Genomic DNA, 23,447 nt, shown 5'->3' on the forward strand with positions numbered 1-23,447 from the left:
TTGTCCTGCCTCAGGCAGCCCTTCGGTCGGCCAGATTCCAAAGTCTGGGTCTGGCCTCGGCTGATGTCGCACTTCACCCAACGTCATAGCGACAGTTAATCGGGTATAAAGGCATCAGCCGACGCCATTTTCCTCAGTCTTTCTTGCCGTGTGGTGCCTGAAGCAGAAGCTGTTCGCAAGTGCCGGTCGGTCAGAACCAGAGATTGCTACTACCGAAGACTTCTAAAAAGCTAAGTACCCCATTGGGGACTCTTTCTTGCCTCAGCCGATGTCAGAAAAAGTGAATAACTGTTTAACTTGTGGGAAACAAATACCTCATAAAGATTTCCACTCTTACTGCCTGCCCAGACCACGACGTAGCAGCTTGTCTAGCCTGTGCTTCCTTCAACCGACGGACACTTAGACGTCGGTCGGTGTTTGCAGAGGAGTTTTTCGGCTCCGCTTTTGCTTATAACATGCCGTCGGAGACTCCGACTTCACAATTAGCTAAAATGCGTAAGGAAAAGGACCGACACTCGCGGTCCGCGGTTTCGGCCGAAACCGTGGTTAAGCCAACCGCGAGTGTCTCGGTTTCGGCCGAAACCGAGTCCGCGGTTCTTCCTTCGGCCGAAAGCATGCCTCCTACAACCGAGGCCTCATCCAGCATGGCTGAATCTGCTACGGAAATTCCTCCTGCTCTTACAGGTTCTCAGGATTTATCAGATACTATCCCCTTAGATATATCTACTCCTGCACATGGAGCTGCTAGGCCCCCTGCATCCATGTCAATTAAGGCTTTTGCCAGGGCTAAAGCAGCTAAATCAACAAAGACCGTGCCTGCTAAAACCCCCTCTCACAGGCCTAGCTCTAGTACTCAAATGCTTAGTCTAGCAGAGGATCTCATTTCTTTGATCAGGGGATCCCAGCCTCACCCTGACAGGGCCTCTCACCCCCCTCCAGAGAAGAGGCCTAGAGCAGAGCCCCCTGAGCCAGTTTCTACTGATTACTCCTCTGATGATTCAGACAATACAAATCCCCCAGAAGGCCCTTATTCTCCATATGAGGACTCAGATGCAGAAGACTCCATCCCTTCTGCCTCTCCTCCTGAGGAATTTTCTTTGGGGAAACCTTGCATGCTATGAGAGAACAATTTCAATGGCAGGGCCAGGATTTTTCAGACTCTAGGAAAAGGCTTAGGACCTTTTTACATTTGCCACAGCATAGGCCTTTAGCCATTCCTCCAGTACTTACAGTTGTGGATGATGCATTTAATGATGCTTGTACTGCTCCTGACTCTCTTCCTCCGGCCCCTGCTAAGCCCGACAGATACTACAGGGTTCCGGACACACATTATCACTTGTATAAGGCTCCTATTGCAGATCCTGAAACTATTTCACAGGGCCCCAAAGCTGTAGCAGCTGCCTCTACTAAAAACCCCCTCCCCTCTGAAAGAGAATCTAGGGCTTTAGAGAGATGGGGTAAGAAAGTGTATACTTCTGCTACTCTTTCGGCCAGGGCTTTAAACTGTCAATTCCACATGATTCAGTATCAGGAATTCCTGTTAGATCAGCTAACTAAAAAAACTGTCCTCTCCTGAGCCTTTAGACCGTAAGTCCCTTCAGGATTTGGTACATAACACTCAGCAGGTCAGTAATCATTCCTTAAAATGCGGCTATGATGCACTGGAGGCTTCCTTTAGATCAGCTATGACTGGTACAGTGATCAGAAGGCATGCATGGTTAAAAGAGCAGTCCTTACCAGACCATGTAAAGTCCAAGCTTCTAGATGCTCCCATGGAAAAGCACAATTTGTTTGGTTCCCCTGCACAGCAAGTGTTGAAGAAGGTGGAAGAAAAAGCTAAATCTGTCCAGACAGTCAAGGATTTCTTACAGGTCCAGCCTCCAAGGTTTAGTAGGAACTGGCCTTCCAAGAATTGGTCCTTTCCAGACACCACCAGAGCACAGAGAAGCAGAAATAGACGCCCAAGAGGCAGAGGTCAATCCAGAGGTGCCTACAGGGGACGTCAGTGGCAGCCTAACAGCCAGAGAAATACTGCCACAGATCCAGCCACTACCACTTCCACAGGACAATCACAGTGATTTGGCTCTGAAACCGCCTACCAGGGAACAACTAGAAGCACCCTTAGGCAGAAAGTTAGCCTTATTTTCAGTAAATTGGCATTACATTACAGGAGACAAATGGATTTTACAGACAATAGACAATGGCTACAGGTTTCACTTCCATACTCTTCCAAGGAAGAGAGGAATGCCAAACCTACCTCCAAACCAAAAGACAAACGCTCTACAGCAAATAGACCACTTACTAAGGATGAGAGCTATAGAAAAGGTACCGGCTATGGAACAAGGACAAGGATTTTATTCCAGGCTTTTCCTGGTACCAAGAAAGGAAAACCAATGGAGACCTATCCTCGACCTGTCCGCTCTGAACACATATCTTATTGTTCCAAAATTCAAGATGCTGATCCTACAGCAACTTCTTCCCATGCTGGGCAAGGAGTCTTGGCTGGTGACTCTGGATCTCAAGGAGGCATACCTGCACGTCCCCATACGACCAAATTGCAGAAGATACCTCAGATTTCTTGCAGGATCAGAGCATTATCAATTCTCAGCATTGCCTTTTGGCTTATCTACTGCGCCCAGAGTATTCACGAAATGCCTGGCATCAGTAATTGCTCATTGCAGGCTACAGGGAATTCAAATTTATCCATACCTGGATGACTGCCTGTTACAAGCGGACAGCAAAGACAAATTAACAAAAGATTTGAAAAAGTTTATCCACCTGCTACAAGCCCTGGGATACACAGTCAACACAAAAAAGTCAAGGCTGATACCATCCCAAAGGATAACCTTCTTGGGTGCAAAACTGGATACATCAAACCAGATGGCATTCCTCACAGCAGAAAAACAGAAGCATCTACCACCTTATTTCATGGCATTAACAGCACAGAACCAGCTTACAGCAAGGAAAATCCTGCAAGCCCTGGGTTACATGGCATCCTGCATAATATTGATTCCACATGCCAGACTACATATGAGGAAGTTGCAATGGTACCTGAGGAATTTATGGTCTCAGCACAAGCACAGCCTAGAAACCCAAATTCCAATAATTCCATGCCTGAAGCAAGAATTCCAGTGGTGGGCCCAGGCCTGTCAATTGAACAAAGGACTGCCCTTCCACAGGCCTCACCCAAACCAGACTATCACCACGGACGCCTCAGACCTCGGTTGGGGGGCACACATGGTGGACAAGTGCATACAAGGCTTATGGACTCAAGACCAGATGAACCTACACATAAATCAAAGAGATGCTGGCAGTAAAGCAGGCAATTCAGACATTCAGACCGTTTCTTCAACAAGGTCATTTGCTGATAAGGACGGACAACACCACAGTTATGTGGTATATCAACAAACAGGGAGGCACACATTCATATCCTCTATGCCGGATGGCAATGGACCTCTGGAATGTGGCCCTGAACCTCAACATTCAGCTCCAGGCCATATTTGTGCCAGGAAAAGAAAATATACTAGCAGACATCTTAAGCAGAACTACCACGGATGCCCACGAATGGATGCTGCATCCAGACATCTTCAAATCCATTACAAGGAAATGGGGACTACCAGAAATAGACCTGTTCGCATCCCCACACAACCACCAATTGAAAAAATTCTGCACAAGGACATATCATCCACTTGCTTGGAAGGTGGACTCCCTATCCTTCAGTTGGGAAAACCTGACAGCATATGCATTCCCACCTCTCCCTTTGATGCACAAAGTGCTACTAAAGATCAAAGAAGATCACCCAAGGATCATCTTGATAGCTCCAGACTGGCCGAGGCAACATTGGTACCCGCTACTGAGGAGTATGTCTCGGGAACACGCATGGCCTCTACCCCTAATACCTCTGCTGCTAACACAGAACAACTTCAAAATCCTGCATCCAAACTTGAAAACACTGCAACTAACTGCTTGGAGCATTAGATAAGACAACATAACCCAGATTTATCTCAAAGGGTTAAAGACATTATCTTGGAGGCTCGCAGACCCTCAACAAGGAAAACTTATTCAGCAAAATGGAAAAGATATCTCATTTGGAGTACGACAAAAGGAGTAGATGCATCATTAGCAAACATAGCTAACATCCTGGAATATTTAGCAGAGCTTTTCCACAATGGCCTGTCTTACTCCTCCATTAAGATTCATGCATCAGCAATTTCAGCACAATACAACATGGATCCTCCAGTCTTTTCTCAACCTCTACTCAGGCAGTTTCTGAGAGGAATTAAAAATGTAAAGCCACCAAGGAAACCACCATTGCCTACATGGGACTTGAACTTTGTGTTAGAAAAGTTGACACTTCCCCCTTTTGAACCAGCAGCAACAGCAGAATTACAGTACTTATCTTGGAAAACTGCATTCCTGCTTGCAATCACTTCAGCTAGAAGGGTTTCTGAATTACAGGCATTAATGGCAATACAACCCTTCCTTATCTTCCATCAGGATAGAGTGTCCATGAGAACTAATCCTACCTTTATGCCAAAAGTGGTCTCCAGGGTATCATTAAACCAAGCAATACACCTACCAACATTCTTCCCCAACCCGCAGAACAGGGGGGAAAGATTACTGCATACCTTGGATGTGCACAGACAATTGCGCTACTACCTGGACAGAACCAAGAACAATAGAAAAACTGACCAGCTTCTGGTAGCATATGCAACAGGAATGGAAGGAAAAGCAATTTCCAACAAACAATCTCAAAATGGATAGGAAATTGCATTAGATTTTGTTACTCTTTTCATGGAAAGGCAACTCCATAAAACATCAGACCTCACTCCACAAGGGCTACAGCCACTACTACAGCTTTCTTACGAGGAGTGGCTACCAAAGACATTTTAGAGGCTGCTACTTGGAGCTCCGTGCATACATTTGCCAAGCATTATAATCTACCTTTATACTCCAGATCCCGAGCAGGTTTTGCCACTGCTGTTTTGCAAGGGATCTTAACTACACCATAAACTCTTAGTGCCTCCTTAGTGCCTCTTCCCCCAGTTTGGCTGTGGTATTCTACCCATTTGTTAGGACTGCAGATGCATCCTTGAAGGACATAGTACAGTTTTGTACCTACCATAAATGTAGATGTCTGAGAGGTATGCATCTGCAGTCAGGATTACCCACCCTCCTTCCCCTCTGTGGTACTCCTAGGGTATTTACCCATCTTGTAGCTAGCTGGGGGAATCTGTTATGGTGTATTTGTTTGTATATATGTATATACATGTTTATTCTTATTTGCTCTCTACTGTTTGGAATCATTTGCATTTATCCAAATTTAGCCTTCCTAGAGGGCACCTGGCATCTGGGGCAAGAAACACTGAGGAAAATGGCGTCGGCTGATGCCTTTATACCCGATTAACTGCCGCTATGACGTCGGGTGAAGTGCGACATCAGCCGAGGCCAGACCCAGACTTTGGAATCTGGCCGACCGAAGGGCTGCCTGAGGCAGGACAACCCATTTGTTAGGACTGCAGATGCATACCTCTCGGACATCTACATTTATGGCAGGTACAAAACTGTACTTTCTTGCATATTGTGTTTAAGTATTAAATGGTTGTCTGTGAACATGAGGCAATTGCTACATTGTCTCAGGATGCCTATATCTACCAAGATGGCTACAGAGATATTTGTAAATTCCATATCCATGTTGTCTGAACCTTTCTTTGGGTAGACTACAGTCAGTTATGAACTGGGTTTAACAGAGGTCTCCTTGGGTGGTCTCTGGGGTTTGGTACCAGACTAGGTTAGATTGTGCTAAACATTTGATAGTAGTGCTGTTTAATGTGCAAACTAGCTGCTCTGAGCTTGTCTCCACACATTGGCTTTATTTTAGCCACACTAAGTTACAGATTTCAGTTCTAAGGGTAGATTTATAGACAAAACTTACTCGAGCAATGCTGGTTTGCTGAATGGGCACTTATGGAAATATAGAAAACAATTGGGAAAGTACTTGCATAGCTTTATCATAAGAGACCATAGCAATGAAAGAGGGAAGGACTTTGGAAGTCAGATTACCTTAAGGGGCGGAAGCTAGATACTCAGCCTTTGAAAACTAAAATGAGATAAGGGTAGGAGGGTCTGGGAAAAACTCAAGGTGCAAAAAGCAGATTTCCTAGAGAGGGGTCCAATCAAAGCCAAAATTGGAGCTCTAGTCCTCTGGTTAGAATTTCAGGAACTTTAAGCTAATTTTTCAGCAAGGAATGGGACAGACACAAGGAGCAAGGGGGGAAAACGGTAGCAAAGTAAACAGGCACTGGAATGCAACTTTAAGTAGCTAAATGATAAGCCGAATATAAACGGCTATAAAAAGTACTGAAGCACAAATCCTGGAGCAGAATTCACAAAACCACCACTAATGCAATCCTACCACAGACTAAGGCAACAGACTATACAGAAATGTACCATTAATGCTGTTTATGGAAACAAATGCTGTAATAAATGACTAAATTGGGCCCAAATCTGGCAGTAGTTCATAGTTTGCCACAACTGTGAATGAAACTTCAAGATTAAGGCCTCAGACAGGGGCCAAAATACAAACTGCTAGCTTTTGTAAGTAATTCTACTTATGGCAATAGGAGAACAGAATAGTATATAAATAATGCTAAAACCTTTCAATAATGCACAATCTTCTCACAGCTGCAAATAATGCTACAAGACTAAGGTCTCAGAACAAACTAAAAATAAAAAAATAAACTTTTTTTGGCTAAAACATGGAAAAAAGCAGAAAAGCGCAAAAATGTATTGCCCCACAAGTCACTAAGAGCAACTTAATATATTTAAGGAGAATTGAAATAAAAGCTTTTTCTTCCCTTCTGATGAAAAGCTTCTTTCCTCACACTTCTTTGCTTTCCACACCTAAGCCTTGAATAAATGATTAAAGTGCCTATGTATTTTAAACTGTATGTTAAAATTGGATCATATTTCTATTTCTTAGTAGAAGTAATCCATATAGACGGTATAAACCAAGAATGCTCACTATTCCCATTGTTGTTTGCACTGGCATTTGAGAGAGTAGTTGATTCATAAAAAAAATACTAATATCAAGATTTTTGATTTAGAGAGGATTTAGAAATCAAGCTGTCATTGTTTTGCAGAAAATGTACTTTAATTCTGTAACTAAACGTTCATTTACACATCTTAATGTATTAGAATTTTGTGAACTCTGTAAATTAGCTTTTAATAGTTGTATAACAAGTAGTTTATTAGTGAGTCCGCAAATTAAACCTGATATAGAAAGTAATCCATCGGTAGAATAGAAAAATAAAAAAAATATAGGTATTATAAAGCCTGATTTTCAGTCAACCATAAATGTAAATTATGGTGTGGTCTATAGTATTTTTACAAGTATGTTTACCATACATTTTTTCAATTTTGAAGATAACTTATCTGTTCATTTCATCATTGCTGCAATAGACAAAGTTCTGTGGGTTATGTCTGCCCAAAGACATAACATCCAGCCAGCTTCCAAAGCTTCAGGGCACCTTCCATGTGCCCAATCCATTAGTTAGCCTGAGCTGACTAATTCATGTATGAGTACCAAGCTCTTCAGAACTTTCCTGCTGCCATCTGCTGTCTTTCAAGGATCAACAGTTGGGTAACTCTTCCATTGCTGAACAGGTATTTTCATTTTGGGGGGAAATCACTTTATTTTTTTTTTTTGACAGAAAACTTTTTCTGCAAAATATTTATATTTTAGTCATAAAAATGTTTGACTGTCATGTGACTCATTCACTTTTAAATGGAGTATCACTTTATTATTTTGGTAAACAGTTGTTTAAAATGTAGCTTAACTTTATTTATTTGCCACTTATTGACTGGGTTAGTCCAGCTGAGCCATATAGCCCGTTTTCAGTGGAGACCTGAGGAGAAAAGCTCCAGCATACAAAGTTAAAATGAGTTGCATACTAGGAAATAACATAACCAAAGAATACAGATGTTAACAATGCAAGGTTGAGAAAAATAAATATGAAATATATATCCAGTGAAGAAAAACTTTGCTGAAAGAAATAGTACAAATAACAAGGGAAAAGTAATGAAGATAAAGGTTACAGTTCATAAAATGTACAACTCGTAAATATAAAAATGTTCAATGTGAGGAAGCAGTAGTAGTATGAGCATACTTTTAGCATGGTAGCTTAATAATAACAGAATTATCTACAGATTAAATAACATATACTGAAAAGTAGAAGGGGGCAAGTAAGTAGGAGTGGCAGTAGGAATCATGAAGGGTTGTGGCAAGGGTAGGATCTTGAGTTCACAAAGTAGTTTTTTACTTCAGTTTTGAAGCAGGTGGTGCTATTAATGTTATGAATATTGGGGGGAAGCCTATTCCAAGCTTAGGACACTGAGTTTCTTTGGAGGAAATTACCAATATTTTTCTTGTAGATTAGATTGCTTGAACCTCCAAAAATTAAAACCGCTTTTTCTGTGAAGAAACTGTTTACATTTTTGGGGCTGGATGAATGTTTAAAGTGATTTCACTGTTTTTATAGATTTTTTTTTTCTTTTTACATCTTATGCTGTTTTACTGACTATTGCTGCTAAGCTTCCCTGACAATCAGGCACATTTTTTGACTTAACCATGGATGGATCAACCTTCCAGTTCCTTAGTTATACCTTTTTTTTCCACAAAAAGATTGTTTAGCAGCCTTTGCCACTATAATTTGGGGAAAATGTATACTTTTGCAACTCTTTTTAGAGTTCTCAGCTGTCATTCTCACACACTGAAGTGTGTGCTGGCCACTTGTAAGAATATGAGGAATGTTTTGTCATCAGTTGCTTCTTCTGAAGAGAATCTACATTGTATTAATTTGGCTTCTACTTTTTCTCAAGTCACTACCCATTGTTTAAAATGCCTTATGACTGTACTGATGCCACTTCCAGGGCTGCTGCCACTCTGCTATGAGGAAGTTTGCATTCACAAAGCCTCCCAGAGAATATCAAAAATGATATTTTGAATTCTCCCTTAGACAGAGAGCTAGTTTTTTGTATCTTCTGTTGCAGACATGGGAATTTGAAAAAGAATGCTGGAACCTCCCAAAACAAAGGATAGTCTAATATGTCTTTCTGTATGAGTAACTTTCTTCCCTTTCCCACAGTGCCAGGCCTTATAATCCTTCTAGAAAGTCTCAACCTCTGTTTTGCTCCTTGGCAACAAATTGTTTCAATGTATCCTGACACACATCCATCAAGACGACAAATGGCAGTGGGAGTCTGTACCTAATTTTCAGGGGATTCCTGCACATCCACCAGAACAGACTCACTTTTTTTTTGTTCTTTTCTTCAGCATGTACTTGCTGCCCCCCCCCCCCCCAGTAAGGAAAAGGATTTTATTCAAGGGTGTTACTGGTGTCAAAGAAAAGCCTTTTGGAGAACAGTTTTAGTCCTTTCCTTTCTGAACCAGTTTGTGACAGTACCCAAGTTCAAAATGTATTTACTTGACAACTTGATGCCCCTTATTCCTATTTTGATTTTCCTGATGCCCTTAGATTTAAAAGATGCATATTATTACATTCATAAAGAACCAGATTTCAGATGTTTCCTAATGTTTTGTGTGTCTGGATCAAATTATCAGTTCTTTCCTTTGCCATTTGGGCTACCTACTGCTCCAAGGGTGTTCAAAGTGTCTTGCTGCTGTGACAGCCCACTGCAGACATCAAGATAATCACATTTTTCCATGTTTAGATGGCCTGCTTGTTCAAAATATCAGCAATATCTCACTTGGGTTAGAGATCTTCTACACAGTCTGGGGTTCCAAGAAAACATTCAGAAGTGTTTTCCGACTCCTCACAAGATTGGTTTTCTATAATGTCTGTGTTTAGATTGGTTCCTGAGGTTTTCACTTGGATGCTGGCCTCTGAAGGGCAATTCCTCAGGATTCCGGGCCTCACAGCATCAGTGATGCTCATGATGCCTCTTGTAAGACTTCACATGAGAAAGTTAGAATGGTACCTGAAATCTCTGCCCCTGGCACCATCACCACTTTTCAAGTTCCAATTTTAGGATTTCTGAAAAGGAAGATTATGTGGTAGAGATACCAAATTTATCAAAATGCAGGTCTGTCATTCCACTCCTGCTCCACAGCAGTCACTACAGGCACCTCAGACTTTGCTTAGGGACACTGTCTGTGGGAATAAAAGTGTACAGTCCTCTGAACAAAAAATTACTGACCAAAACGCATCCACATAAAATAAGCTAACTCCCATAAATGCTCTGAACTCTGTAAATCAACTGTAGACCCCAGGACCTCTACAAATGTTCACAAACAACACCACAGTGATGATGTACATAAACAAACAAGGGAAGACAGATCTTGCTGTTTGTGGCAACCAGCCATGGTAGCATGGGACATATCTTTTCAGCATAATCTTACTCTACAGGCATCTTGCATTCCATCTGAGCAAAATTGTGTGGCAGACAAGCTGAACAGGACCAGGACAGTGGGGAACACAAAGTAGATTTTTTTGCCTCCCTAAACAGTCAATTGGTAAAATTCTGCTCTAGGACTCCATGCATGAAAGCTGGAAGCCAGATGCCTTTTCTTTTCATTGGACAGAAATGTTCCTATATGCTTTCCAGTAATATCCAGGTCCCTTCTGAAGAATCCTACTCTCCAAAGATCATTGCAGTGACTGCCCTCTGGCCCAGGCAACAGTTCTTCCTTTGGAAATGGCCAGGGGCAATTGCCATAAGCTTCTTCATATAATGAATTTACTCACAGATGACCAAGGGTGTTAAATACATCCCGATTGCAAAGAACTGCACCTGACTGCCTGGAAGGTGGGATCTTAATACTTTCTAGACACCATTTTTCTAAAGACTTGCAGCAAGTATTAATTCAGACAAAAAAACTTGCTACTTCAAATTTATGTGTATTAGCAAACGGAAAAGGTTTTCTAGTTGTTGCCAACAAAAGAACCACTACCCATTCAGTGCTTGTGTTTCTTTGGTTTTACATTGTTTGAGAGTTTCTATCCTGTGGCTTGTCTGACTCCTCTGTCAAGGTTCATTTTTGAACATTTCAGCATGTCTGCACATCATGTGTCCGCCTCTTTTAATGCATTATCAAGTGAAAATATTTTTGGAAAAAGGTGTTGTACAAGAAAACAGGTGGCTTTTCCTTGGGATCTTACCTTTGTATTGGAAGAGCAAACTCATTTTTTACATTTGACCAACTCATCAAGCTGGCTTGAAGTTCTTGACATGAAAAACAGTCTTATTTACTGCTCTGACGTCTGCAAGGAGAGTGACTTGTGAATTTTTATGTTTGGTTAACCTTCTCATTTTGCACAGAGATAGGCTTTCCTTAAGACCCAAACTTTCTTTTATGCCTAAAGCAGTATCTGAGTTTACTTTAAGACAAGCTATCCATCTCAGTGTTCTTTCCATAACCTAGAAATGAGGGAGAAAGGTTACTTCATACACTGGATCTCCACAGCTAATTTAGGTGCTGTCTTGACAGAACAAAATCTTTCCGAAAATCTGATCAGTTTACTTCCTGTGAAGGTAAAGGACAGCCAGTGTCAAAATAGACTATTTCCAAGTAGTTGTCTCACTCATTATGTTTAGTTAATTTCACCACAACAAAACTATTCTGGGCAGGGTCAAGGCTTATCTTAGGCCTTGGCTTCAATGGATTTTTGGAAAAGGTTGGATTCTAGACATATTGTGGAAGCAACAAACTGGTTCTCTGTGCATATTTACAAAACACTGTAAACTAGATTTCTTCTCTAGGCCTAAGACAGGCTTTGCTAGGACCATTCTCTAGGGGCTCTTGGAATCCTTCCTCTTCATAGTTAGTATAAACTGTGGAAATCTAACCTTCTAGCTAAGGCTACTGCTGCAGTGATCTGAATGGTGGCCATAGTACAGTTGTGTAACTAAATGTACCATAACCGTAGATGTTTGAATGTTCACTGCTGGAGTAACCACTCCTTCCCTCCACCCCCTTGTATCCTTGTATGTTTATGCCAGGGAGAGAACATATTATTATTATCATTATTTTTTTGTTGCTGTCATCATGCCTCTGTCCCTCTTTGTTAGCATAAAAGCTGTGAAGGTCTTGGTGCCCAAACCTGACTTTGTCTGCTCAGCTCAAGCTGACTAAATGGTTTGGGTGCATGGAATGCCCTGAAGCTTTGGAAGTTGGCCTGCTGTTATGTCCTTGGCAAGGACAGAACTCTTATACCTTAAGCTACTGTATCTTTGATCATTTGAAAATCAACTGCTATGGTAAGTTTACTTAACTCTACTTTAATCAAAATGATTTTGCTTTCCCAACTCTACTCATGCAATTTTCTTAGCCCCCTGAAATGTAATGAATCAGACCAACAGGATTTTTACCTTATGATCTGTCAATCCCAGAATAGGATTCATAAATCATGTAAAATATTGGAAAGAAATTTTAGCTTTGTTTTTAAATTTTCCAATGTAGGTGCTTTCTTAATAGTAATATATAGTATTTACGTCAGTATTCTTAAATTGCTTGCAGTTTTCCATTTATCCTACAGCAGAATCTTACTACACTAATGTCATTTAGAAATCTTTCATAAACTGTACTAAAACTATTCCTTTAAAGCATTTCCTATTCCAGAGTCTTCCTTTCTTTTCATTTTTGTTTTAATGTTATAAAGTTTCATACATATAGCGATAGTCTCAGAACATACGATATGGAAACACAAAAGTGTCATTGGTCTAGTTGCACAACATAGCAAGCAAATGCGGATTGTGTAAAGAAGACTGGTTAGATCAGTAGCATTTAAGAATACTGACATGCAACACAAGCCGTTAAAAAAAATCAGTCTTTCACCATACTTGCAATCCATTTTAAACATTATTGCCATAAAGTAAATCTAATTTGTCTGAAATATATACACTTTCACTAGGTTATAAAGAAGATTTTCATGGTTCTTATTGGAAATACAGTATTAAGTCCACTTTTCCTGATTTAGATCATATTCAGAAATGTTATGTTGCAGTATCCTGCTCATTTAACTTCCTCTTTATTTTGAAAATTTTCTTGGCAGTTTGTTCATAGAGTTTTCAGCACACCTTGTAGAATCAGCAACATTTATACATTTTAGAAATCTAAGGCTAGAGTTTAAAAATATTCTTCTTGCCCACAATAATTGGCCTGTGTGGACTGGGCAATTAGAACGACAGAGAATCCCCAGTTCTGATGCATGGTAAAGCCGCACAGAGAAGCACCTCACTAGCAGGTTATTTCTGTATCTCTGAGTCAAACATTGCACTGTTAGACTCGACTGCACTAGTGTTCTCCCTACCAGCTCGCATATCTCTGTAGTATAGGCACCTCCTTGCATGCACATCTTTAGGCACACACACACACACACACACACACACACACACACACACACATATACACACACACACACACACACACACACACACACACACACACACACACTCGCACAGACACACATCCAAGGATGTGAAAAAAAGTACACTCAGGATGCACTCACCTACACACTCGCATCCCAACACACACACACACACACACACGTGTGTGTATGTATGTATATACATGTGTATGCATATGTGATGTGTATGTGTGTGTGTGTGTGTGTGTATATTTATACACTTAGCATTCCATACCTACTTCCCATAGTTCGACAACCTACACACACACACACACATATCCATTCAGCCATATTCATGCCCCTACAGACACACACGCATACCCATAGCTAAGATGTACTTGTGCATACCGTAACCACTTCCAGAGAACAGAGTTCACTTTTTCATCCAAGAGAAAATTAACACAGAATCACTGTGCAAGTTAATTGAGAACTGAAGCCATTTCCAGGGAGAGCACATGGCTAATTGGGATTACTCACTCTCCCAGAATGCTGCATTAGCACATAGGATCCCCAGTAAGACCCCTTTCTCACTGTGGAAGCCACAGTGAGACCTCTTTCTCACTAGGGAGGCCACACTGAGAGCTCTTTCTCACTGGGGAAGCCACAGAGAACCTCTTTCTCGCTGGGGAAGCCACAGAGAACCTCTTTCTCACTGTGGAGGCCACAGTGAGAGACCTCTTTCTCACTGTGGAGGCCACAGTGAGAGACCTCTTTCTCGCTGGGGAGGCCACAGTGAGAGACCTCTTTCTCGCTGGGGAGGCCACAGTGAGAGACCTCTTTCTCGCTGGGGAGGCCACAGTGAGAGACCTCTTTCTCGCTGGGGAGGCCACAGTGAGAGACCTCTTTCTCGCTGGGGAGGCCACAGTGAGACACCTCTTTCTCGCTGGGGAGGCCACAGTGAGAGACCTCTTTCTCGCTGGGGAGGCCACAGTGAGAGACCTCTTTCTCGCTGGGGAGGCAACTGTCTGTACTGTAGCCACTGCTAGGAGCAAACCATAGCAGTGAAAGTATTGTCTGAATCAGATATGCTTACAGTAAAATGGAAACGTGCTAAGTTAAGGCTTCCACATTTAGTTAAGTTTTTCTGAATCCCAGGGTGAAAGTCATCAAAAGGCAGAATGGGCACTTTTTTCTAAAACAGGTTTATTCCAGTTTTGGCAAGATTAAAAAAAAGTTGCTGAAACATTATGGTCCGATAATTTTGAATTGTCAAAATTCTTGATACTTTTAATATGCCATATCCTTGGATATGTAATTATGCCACAAGTAGTTTTACTATGATGATTGTTGGTGGGAGCTATGAAAACCATAACCAAAACTTGGAAAACATCAGAGCCTTATTTTTTTTAAAGAGTTCATTAACCTTTTTCCACTGTTTAGGAAAAAATATCTAAATAAAATTGTGTTCCAGGAATGATTTTCTAAATATTTAAAACTGAACTGCTTCTCAAGTAAAAAAAATGTAACATTCTGAACTATTGATTGCTATTACTCCTTAATTTGTGACTACTTCAGCTTAACTTATTTAAATGTTTAAAATGACATCAGAATGATGCACTCTGAATTACACAAGTTATTGTAAATGTTTACTTTTTTGGTGTAGTGTTTTCTTTATTTTTTTAATACTTTTCTTTCATGTAAACGTGTATTAAACCACAACTAAATGACAGAGGCACTCATTTTTTTAATGTGAAAGTAAACAAAGCATATTAATATTTCCATGTACTATACAAGTATGCTAGCATTTTAATATTCAGTCACTCCAATATTACATATATTGATCAATTCTTTCCTTTCTTTTAAACCTAATTCCTCTTCCTGAGCATTATCTGCATGCATTGTCCCTACAGATTTCTTTAATTGAATGTAGTTTGCCCTTTTCTTTCTTTAAGGTCCCACCTCCAGTTCATTTATCTCCTTTATAGTAATCAGTACTTTACTTACAGTTGTTTAGATTTTGATTTCCATTTTATAATTGTTTTTTTGGAAGCAAGTAGCATTAAACTTAGTAAGGCCTTACTATGTTTAGACAATCTAAAGCCTTTATCCCAGATTAAAAGAATTAATAGGTTCATAGGTACTTATTAGGCTAGTGATCTGTGAAGGTTTTAAGAAGCCCAGCCTTACATTTCTATGGTAGATGTTCTTTGTGTTTCAGTGTTGCAGTCATCACATTTGGGAAACTTTTTCTTGCTCTAAACCGATGTCAGTAAAAGTAAATAAATGCAGTACTTGTGGAAAGCAAATACCTCATAAAGATTTTCACTCGTACTGTATTCCTTGCCTAGGCCCTGACCGCGACATACCTTGCTGTCGATTTTGTGCCTTATTTAAACCACAAACTATCCATCATCTGTATATTTTTGCTTCAAAATATTTTGGCACTCTGTTCAATTATCCTGATATGTCTTCGGTAAGCCATCCGACTCAGACATTCAGAAAAAGCGCAAAGATAAAGACAGAGACAGGCCGCCTAGGTCCAAGGCTGCCAACGATGCTTCTCCTAAGCCAGTCGCCAGTTCACCGGTACTCAGTGAAGCACTTCTGCAGCCCCTGATACCTGCTACTTCAGATTCGCAGGCCTCTACTGAGACCCATTTGGAGTCCGGTATGCTGCGAGATGCTTCAAATGTCAAACCTGCGGATGTCTCTACCTTGCATGGGTCTGGAGCTGCTGTGCAGGCACTGGCTTCTGAGGGTGTATTCAGGCCTACTGACTTGCGTATATACCAACGGATAGTTTGTGGTTTAAATAAGGCACAAAACCGACAGCGAGGTACTTCGTGGTCAAGGCTTAGGCAAGGATTACAGTACGAGTGAAAATCTTTGAGGTATTTGCTTTCCACAAGTAATGCAATTATTTACTTTTACTGACATCGGTTTAGAGCAAGAAAACGTTTCCCAAATGTGATGACTGCAACAGTGAATACACCCGAACATCTACACTTATGGTAAGTGTACACAACTGCACTTTTTTAGCCCTTACATTTGCATGCATTTAATCCATAGATGGGCCAAACAAGGCTATGCTGGGACATTTACATGCTTCCCTTATCCATAAGGGACAGGGGTGCTAAACTGGGGATGATTTTGCAGTTCTCCATTCATTCATTCGTATTCTATTTGAATAGAGTAGGAGAAGTACTTTGCTTTTTGTGGAGTGGAAGACAGTTTCACAGAAGCAGTATTCTGTAATACAAATCTGTCTCTCCAACATGTTCCATTTATTTTGCAAAAGTTATTGATATACCTTGAGTGAGTGTTTGAATTTGCGAATATGTAATAGATCTGACAGAATGGGTCTGTTGGAGGCCCATACACAAGATAAAGGTTACCTCTCAGTATCCTGTATGATAGAGAAGAGGGACAAGGCTTTGCATTAGTCTACATAGTTTTAACAGTTTAGGCCCCTGATTATTTTATTTTAATTTTTTTTCTGAGAAAGCATTGTGGTCGTTAAAATTTGTGACAAGTGTTTGGACAGGTGCATACCTAAAGGGGCGTTATTCTCAGTGATTGGCCTAATAACTACTGAGTTCCATCGAACACTTGCATCCTTAATTGCAGTGATTTGCTTCCCCAACAAAATATACTATAGAGAATTTTTTAAATCTACCAACTCATCACATTCCCAGAACACATGTCCACAATTACTTCTCTTTTTTTCATCACATTTCCAGCAATTGCTACCTGAGGGAAAAAACTCTGCTTGGGATATAAAAACACTGTTTCTTAATTTCTGTCATTGTAAAAACCTTTTCTTTTTCTTCCTTTTCTAAATATGAACTGCTATATGTTTGGTATTAATCACATTTCTGAATTTAGATCTTACATTTTGATGAGCATTTACCATTTTATCATTCATGTCAGTTTATTTTGTTTTTCCTTAAGGTTTACAAAAGTTTTAATAAAAACAAGGCAAGTATTTACTGTGGAATACATTGGATTATCTGCTGTAAGGTTTTTGAATTTTGTTGGGGGGGTGGTACTGCAGTTTCTTGCTCTACCTTTGATTACACACTGCATATTAAACATATTTAAGTAAAGACTACTGTTAACCTGAAACATTCATGTAGTCAGTGTTGGTAGTTTTTAATCATTTGGATGTTAAACCAAACAAATTGCTTTCTGCGTTGTGTAAATCAGCATTAGTTTTATGGGATATGAGTAGGGCAGTTTAACAAATTAAATGAGAAACCGTGAAGTAATCTAACAGTACCGTATATCAGAATACATATTAACTTTAGATGCTCTGCAATGCTCACTACCAGCTGTTAGTACAGGATCAGCTTTACTGATTTGAACTTTCTGATGGCTCATTGTATTTCTAAGGGTAGAATGTCTCATGTGTGTTAACACCTTTGTTTACTTGTGCCTTTTCTTAACTTAATACAGGATCCTGGACATTGTGTCATCTACTAACAAAGGCTACATGATTTGGCAGGAGGTCTTTGATAATGAAGTGAAGGTAAGTTATGTTGTAGAATGGATATAGTTTGGTCTGCACTTTTTAAGAGCTCAGTAAACAGAACAAGCATTTGCCATTGGCAATGAGTTGCAGCAGTATGTAGGAATGTCTGAGGGAGAGTTAACTTTGTTTCACAATCCGTACTGTAAAGGAAGAGCAGTAATTGCAATTCTGAGAGGTAGGAATTTGACTAGCGTATGAGCTTCGTTTTTGCTAATTTCTTCATGTGTGTCTTAATGCTGCATGCAGTATTTTTTGTACATGGCAATCTTTGTCCTGCCAAATTAATTTATGACCTGTTTACAGATTAACAGAAGAGTCATAAAATTTAAATTTGAAATGAGAGCTGTGAGCCAAGGCAAGCTTGATGTGGTTAAGCCAGCACCACAGAATAGAAGTCTAAAGCCCTTGACTACAGCCCAGGTGGCTCAGGCATGGGAGGGCAGAGTAGAGTGTAACACCCATAGCCACAGTCCCTCAGAGGCAGCATTGCATTGGGTTTCTGAGGGCAGGATTTGGGCTCACCAAGCCCCTTCTAGTCATAGCCCTCTACAACAAATATACAGGGCCATGCACTTGCAGGAGGAAGTCATTGTGAGCCCCCGCAGTGATGTGGGTAACTGATTCTCCCCACCCATGGGCAGAGTTATAGACCTACACAAATACTGTCCTTACCAGAATGTAGGAGAGTGCACAAACATCCTGCAGTCTGCCTGAATGACTGCTCCTGTAGATGAATGTCTCCCTAATAGACCAGGGGACTCCCCCAGTGCTAGAGAATGAGTGGTTTTGAGACCAGTAGTGGGAGGCTTCATAGTTGGTAGTCAAGAGTTGGGGAAAGAATCTTAAAAAAAAACACTAGGTATGATTAAAGATGCAATGACAAGAGTAAGCATTTGTGTCTTAGGAATTATGTAAGTAACGTGGACTGGAATGGCTCATTTTGCATCAAATAAGTCTTCCCATTTCTTGTGAACAAAACTATTGAAGAAGGACTGGAGTAGCCCTTGTAGACAATGATTCTTGTTGTGAACAAGACTATTGCAGAAGGACTGGAGTAGCCTTTGTAGACAATGATTCTTGTGAACAAGACTATTGCAAAAGGACTGGAGTAGTAGCCCTTGTCGACAATGAAAGGGTGTCAAAATCATTGCTCTGTTACACACAAAAAATGATAGAGATCTCAGATTCCAGGCAAGCAATTCATCGTTGGCGATATAAGTTTATTTATGCCAGATATGAGGAAGTTGATCACTTTTATGAACATGTGCAGTACTTTATGGCTGTAAAAAGTTCAAAGTAGAAGCTGTAACAACTGCTGTGCCTTTCAGTATTAAAAAAAATAAATTGTCATATAGCCATATCAGTTCTTTACAAAGTGACTGGGAAGAAGACATTGACTAGTTTTATTTTCCTGGGTTCAAAATATTTGCAGACTGTGACTGCAGCCATGAATTTAAAAGAAGTTGGCTTGTAGCTTGGCTCAATGTTACTGAGAGAGATGGAGTCCTGACTACAGTCACAAGTGACCAGGGTTGATTAGATGCCCCAGCAGTGGAGGAGTTAGGCAGAGAGGAGGAGGAGTGAAGGGGAATGTCCCATTTACCCCCCCCCACGGGGGGGGGGGGTAAACGGTTGTACTCACTTGTAAATGTATTGGATTGTATAATTCCACTGTGGTGGCCAGCGAAACCATCCCTCATGCTCCAGGAGAAGCAGAGCTGCTTGGAGGTAAAGCCCCTTTCGGAATTGAGGGGACATTCTCTGTGGTCAGCCTATTTCATGTCCTGTCCATGGCATAAAGCAAAGACATTGTCACAAATGTTTGTGTAATCAAGCAATGGTTTTGCTGGCTAGCAAGGGTTGGATTGTAAGTAAGGTTGGGCCAGAAAATCAACAACTGTGGTACTGAAAAAACTGATGTGATGTTGTCCTATCTCGTCTTCATTCTTAGCAGGTTGGATTCAGAACTGATCCTGGTTTCAGAACTGATCCTAGGTTCTGACTCAGCCTTACACAAACGCTCAAGGTCTTCCACTAGGTTGTGGCTAAAACCATATCCCATCATGCACTATGAGAGCTCCCCAAATCTCATTTTCTGCTAAACAAGATCGGGTGCTCTTCCTACTGGCTCTGGCTAATATTTTTTTTCTACTACATATTTTGTAAAATTGTTAGCTTTTTTTTTCAAACTGTTTTAATCTAGCTAATTTTTACTAAATAAATTGTCTGTGTCACCTTTTCTTCTATTATTATTGCTGTTGGCCGTCAATTTTCCTTAAGGCCTTTCATCCCCTATCCTGGCTTTAAACTTAATTCTATAAAGCCTGTTTTAGTTGGAGGATTTTTCTCCCTTTTTTCTGTTTTTCTCCCTTAAGTATAGGCTAGTTTGTTTAAATTAGAGAGTTGCCTTAGTCTGTTTTACTTGGAGGGCTTTTCTCTTTGTTTTCCTCCTTAAATTCCCCAAGGCTAGCTCGTTTAGAGGGCTGCCTGTGCCCATTTAAGTTAGAGGCCTTTCCCTTGGTGTTTTTGGTGTCATTGTTTTTGTTTGTTGTATATAAAAAAAAAAGAAAGAAAAGTTCAGTTAAAAAAATAGTAGAATATATATAGCTATATTTTTCTCTATAGTTTAGCTGCTTTTCCTGTTGCTGTTTAGTCATGTCTCCAAAGGATTCTAAGGAAGCTAAACCCTCCGGGTTTAAAAAATGTCACGTGCAGCCAAATAGTCTATAACTGATGGTCATACCATTTGTGTGTATTGTCTTGGAGCAGTACACTTTCAAGAGTTCTGTGCCTTCTGTCACTCCTTTAGTCACAAGGTATTATTAGAGAGCAAGAACAAGCTCATTCTCAGAGGCTTGTTGAAGACCCCTTTTTCTGAAGCAGTCAAAGGAGGTCAGGGTCCTCCAAAGTCAGGCCAATCCCTTTCTTCAAAATCGGACAAATCAGGGAAAAGGTCCTCATCTTCGAGTGCTCAGTCGGAGCCATCTAAAAAAAATCTCCTAAAGTTTCTTCTTTGGACCTGATGGCCGTCGGTCCCGAGAAGACTTCTGCCTTGGCACCTTCAATTTTGGTGCCGCTGGAATTTCATTTGCAGAGCCGGTCCCCTGAATTGGAACTGGTATCTCACACTTTAAGGTCCCCATTGTTGCAGTCCACCAAATCTGCTGCTTTCTCCACTCGATCTACCAGGAACCTGTCCAGTGATGTGGAATGTGTGGTGCATAGGCTGTTAAGGACACCGGCACTCACCCAACTGTTGTAGGATCCAACCCAGAGGGCTTCGGAAATTACCAAACCTACACTTTTACTGTCTATTCCTCCTCCAATCCGATCTGACCTCGGAGCCAGAATGTCCAAGACTGATTGTAGTGGAATCGTCCGAACCAAGACTTATCACAGAATCTTCGTCTCCAACTATTGCTCTGATGCCTCTGTTCCATCCAAACTCGAAGAGTCTAGGAGCCAAAGCTGTCCAGTTGGGTTCGGGGAGGGGAGTCTGGTTAGACAGTTGTCGAATCCGAACTTGCCTCTCTGGGCTTTGACTCGCGTGAGCTGTGCTCCTACCTCAGCCGTGTAGCCAACCCCCTTGGTTCTGGGAATTCCCCTCTGGTTCTTCGGAGCCAGAAGTTTCCTCAGACCAGGGGCAGGGTGCTTTTGAGGTGATGAGTGCTGTCGCAACAGACAGGTCCACACTCTGGTCGTGGTATTCTTCCCCCAAAGGCACTGGTGTCTGTCTTGGTACCACTGCATCCACAGAGACGCAAAGACCCTAGGCCTCAGGATGCACCATTGGGTGAGCCCCTCTTTCGAAACCTCTCCGTAGTACCCTTCTGAAAACATCCCTCGGAAGAGGCTATCTAAGCGGAAGCATTTACACTCCCCAGAGGAGTCCATCACATCAGATACTGACCTTGATGATTCAGAAGGGTCCCCACGGTTGCCCTCTGAGGAGTTTTCCTTCACAGACATCCTGGAAATACTAAAACAGAGAGGCAGCTGGAAGCCCCTTCTGAGGAGTCTGTCTACCTGAAGGCCTTTGCGTCTCACCCTTCTGTCACTTGGGTGTCTCCGCCTTTTGACAAGCTGATAGACTTAGTTTGTCGAAAGGAGTGGGAGTCTCCAGACTCAGTGGAACCTGTTCCTCGGAGGCCAAACAAATTCATCACATCACCTACAGACAAACATTTTCTAACCAAAGTAGTTCCAGTAGATGCTATGGTGGTGGTGGCAGCCAACAGAAAGGAACTTTCAGAGACATCCTCTTTTGTCCATCTGCAGAACAAAGTCTCATACGATGGACAGATACTGAAAGCGCATCTTCTCTTCAGCGACTTTAGTCGTCAACTCCTCCATGAGGCTCATTTCTTATGCAGCAGATGGAGAGAGCAGGGCAGTGGGTTCAGGAATTTCCCTAAGGAGACATTCCTGAATGTGCTTGTGTGACTTTGTGGAGCCCTTTAAATCTTGTTTTGTAAACTCACCTCTCTATGGCTCATCTTTGTTAGGGCCAAAAGTCAAAGGCACACTTATCAGGTGTGATAAAGGAAGAAAGACTCTCTGCCATAGGAGTCCATTTTTCCCTACCTACCAGACCTTATTCAAAGGGTCGGAAAGGGGGTAAATATGATTTCAAAAATCCCAGAAAGCTTTCCAGGGCACACGTGGTGATTCTTCCCCCAGAGGCAGAGGGGGAGGTGCTAATGGAAGACGCCAACCATGTGGCAGAGGGGGTCCACAAAACCAGGGTAACAAGGAATCTTTCCTTGGTAAGCCCTTTCAGCACTCTTGAAAGGAGGCCCACCTGGCTATCTCTGGAGGCAGTCGGGGGCTGCTTATCATTGTACCCAGAAGCCTAGCTAACAATAACAAAAGACAAATGGGTACAAAGCATCATGTCCAGAGGTTACTCTCTCCCCTTTTCCTTCCCTGTCCCAAACACAAAAAACATCCTGGACATTCCACCCAGTCAAAGGAAACGGGCAACTTTAGAAATACAAAAGTTGCTAGACAAGACTCATTCAAACAGTCCCCGAAGACCAAATAGGATCCGGAACTTACTCAAGTTTCTTTTTAGTTCCAAAGAAAACGGGAACTTGAGACCCATCCTGGATCTCTGCAAATTAAAAAAAAAATCAGTAAGAAAGTCAAAGTTTCGGATGGTAACACTGCAATCAGTGCTCCCTTTTCTGGGACAAGAAAATTGGATGTGCTCTATAGATCCCCAGGATGCGTACTACCACATAAAAATGGACAGGCGATCCAAGAGTCATTTGCACTTTCGGCTGGGAGGCGATCACTAACAGTTCTGAGCTGTGCCTTTTGGCTTCACTACAGCCCCCAGAGTGTTCAGCAAGTGTACGGCAGTAGTAGCGGCTCACTTGAGATGCATAGGATTCTGAGAGTTTCTGTACCTAGACGACTGGCTCCTAACCACCACCACTGAGCATCTACTATCCAAAGCGAGAGACACCACCCTGCATCTCTGCTCTCACCCAGGAATCACAATAAGCTATGACAAATCTGCCTTGTTGCCATCGCAGCATATCGTT

General features: G+C 41.5%; 1 protein-coding gene across 1 annotated transcript in view; it reads left to right on the forward strand.

Annotated features, from left to right (window-relative positions):
- Positions 1 to 23,447, forward strand: part of HEXB (hexosaminidase subunit beta) — a 783,731-nt gene that overhangs the window by 403,332 nt on the left and 356,952 nt on the right. The window contains exon 9 of the mRNA XM_044064438.1: positions 17,823 to 17,895. Within this exon, the coding sequence (XP_043920373.1) occupies positions 17,823 to 17,895 (73 nt within the window). The remainder of the gene's footprint in view (positions 1 to 17,822; positions 17,896 to 23,447) is intronic.

Source organism: Protopterus annectens, chromosome 2.part2 (genome assembly GCF_019279795.1).
Source record: "Protopterus annectens isolate FY-2018-M chromosome 2.part2, PAN1.0, whole genome shotgun sequence".
Classification (NCBI taxonomy): domain Eukaryota; kingdom Metazoa; phylum Chordata; order Ceratodontiformes; family Protopteridae; genus Protopterus; species Protopterus annectens.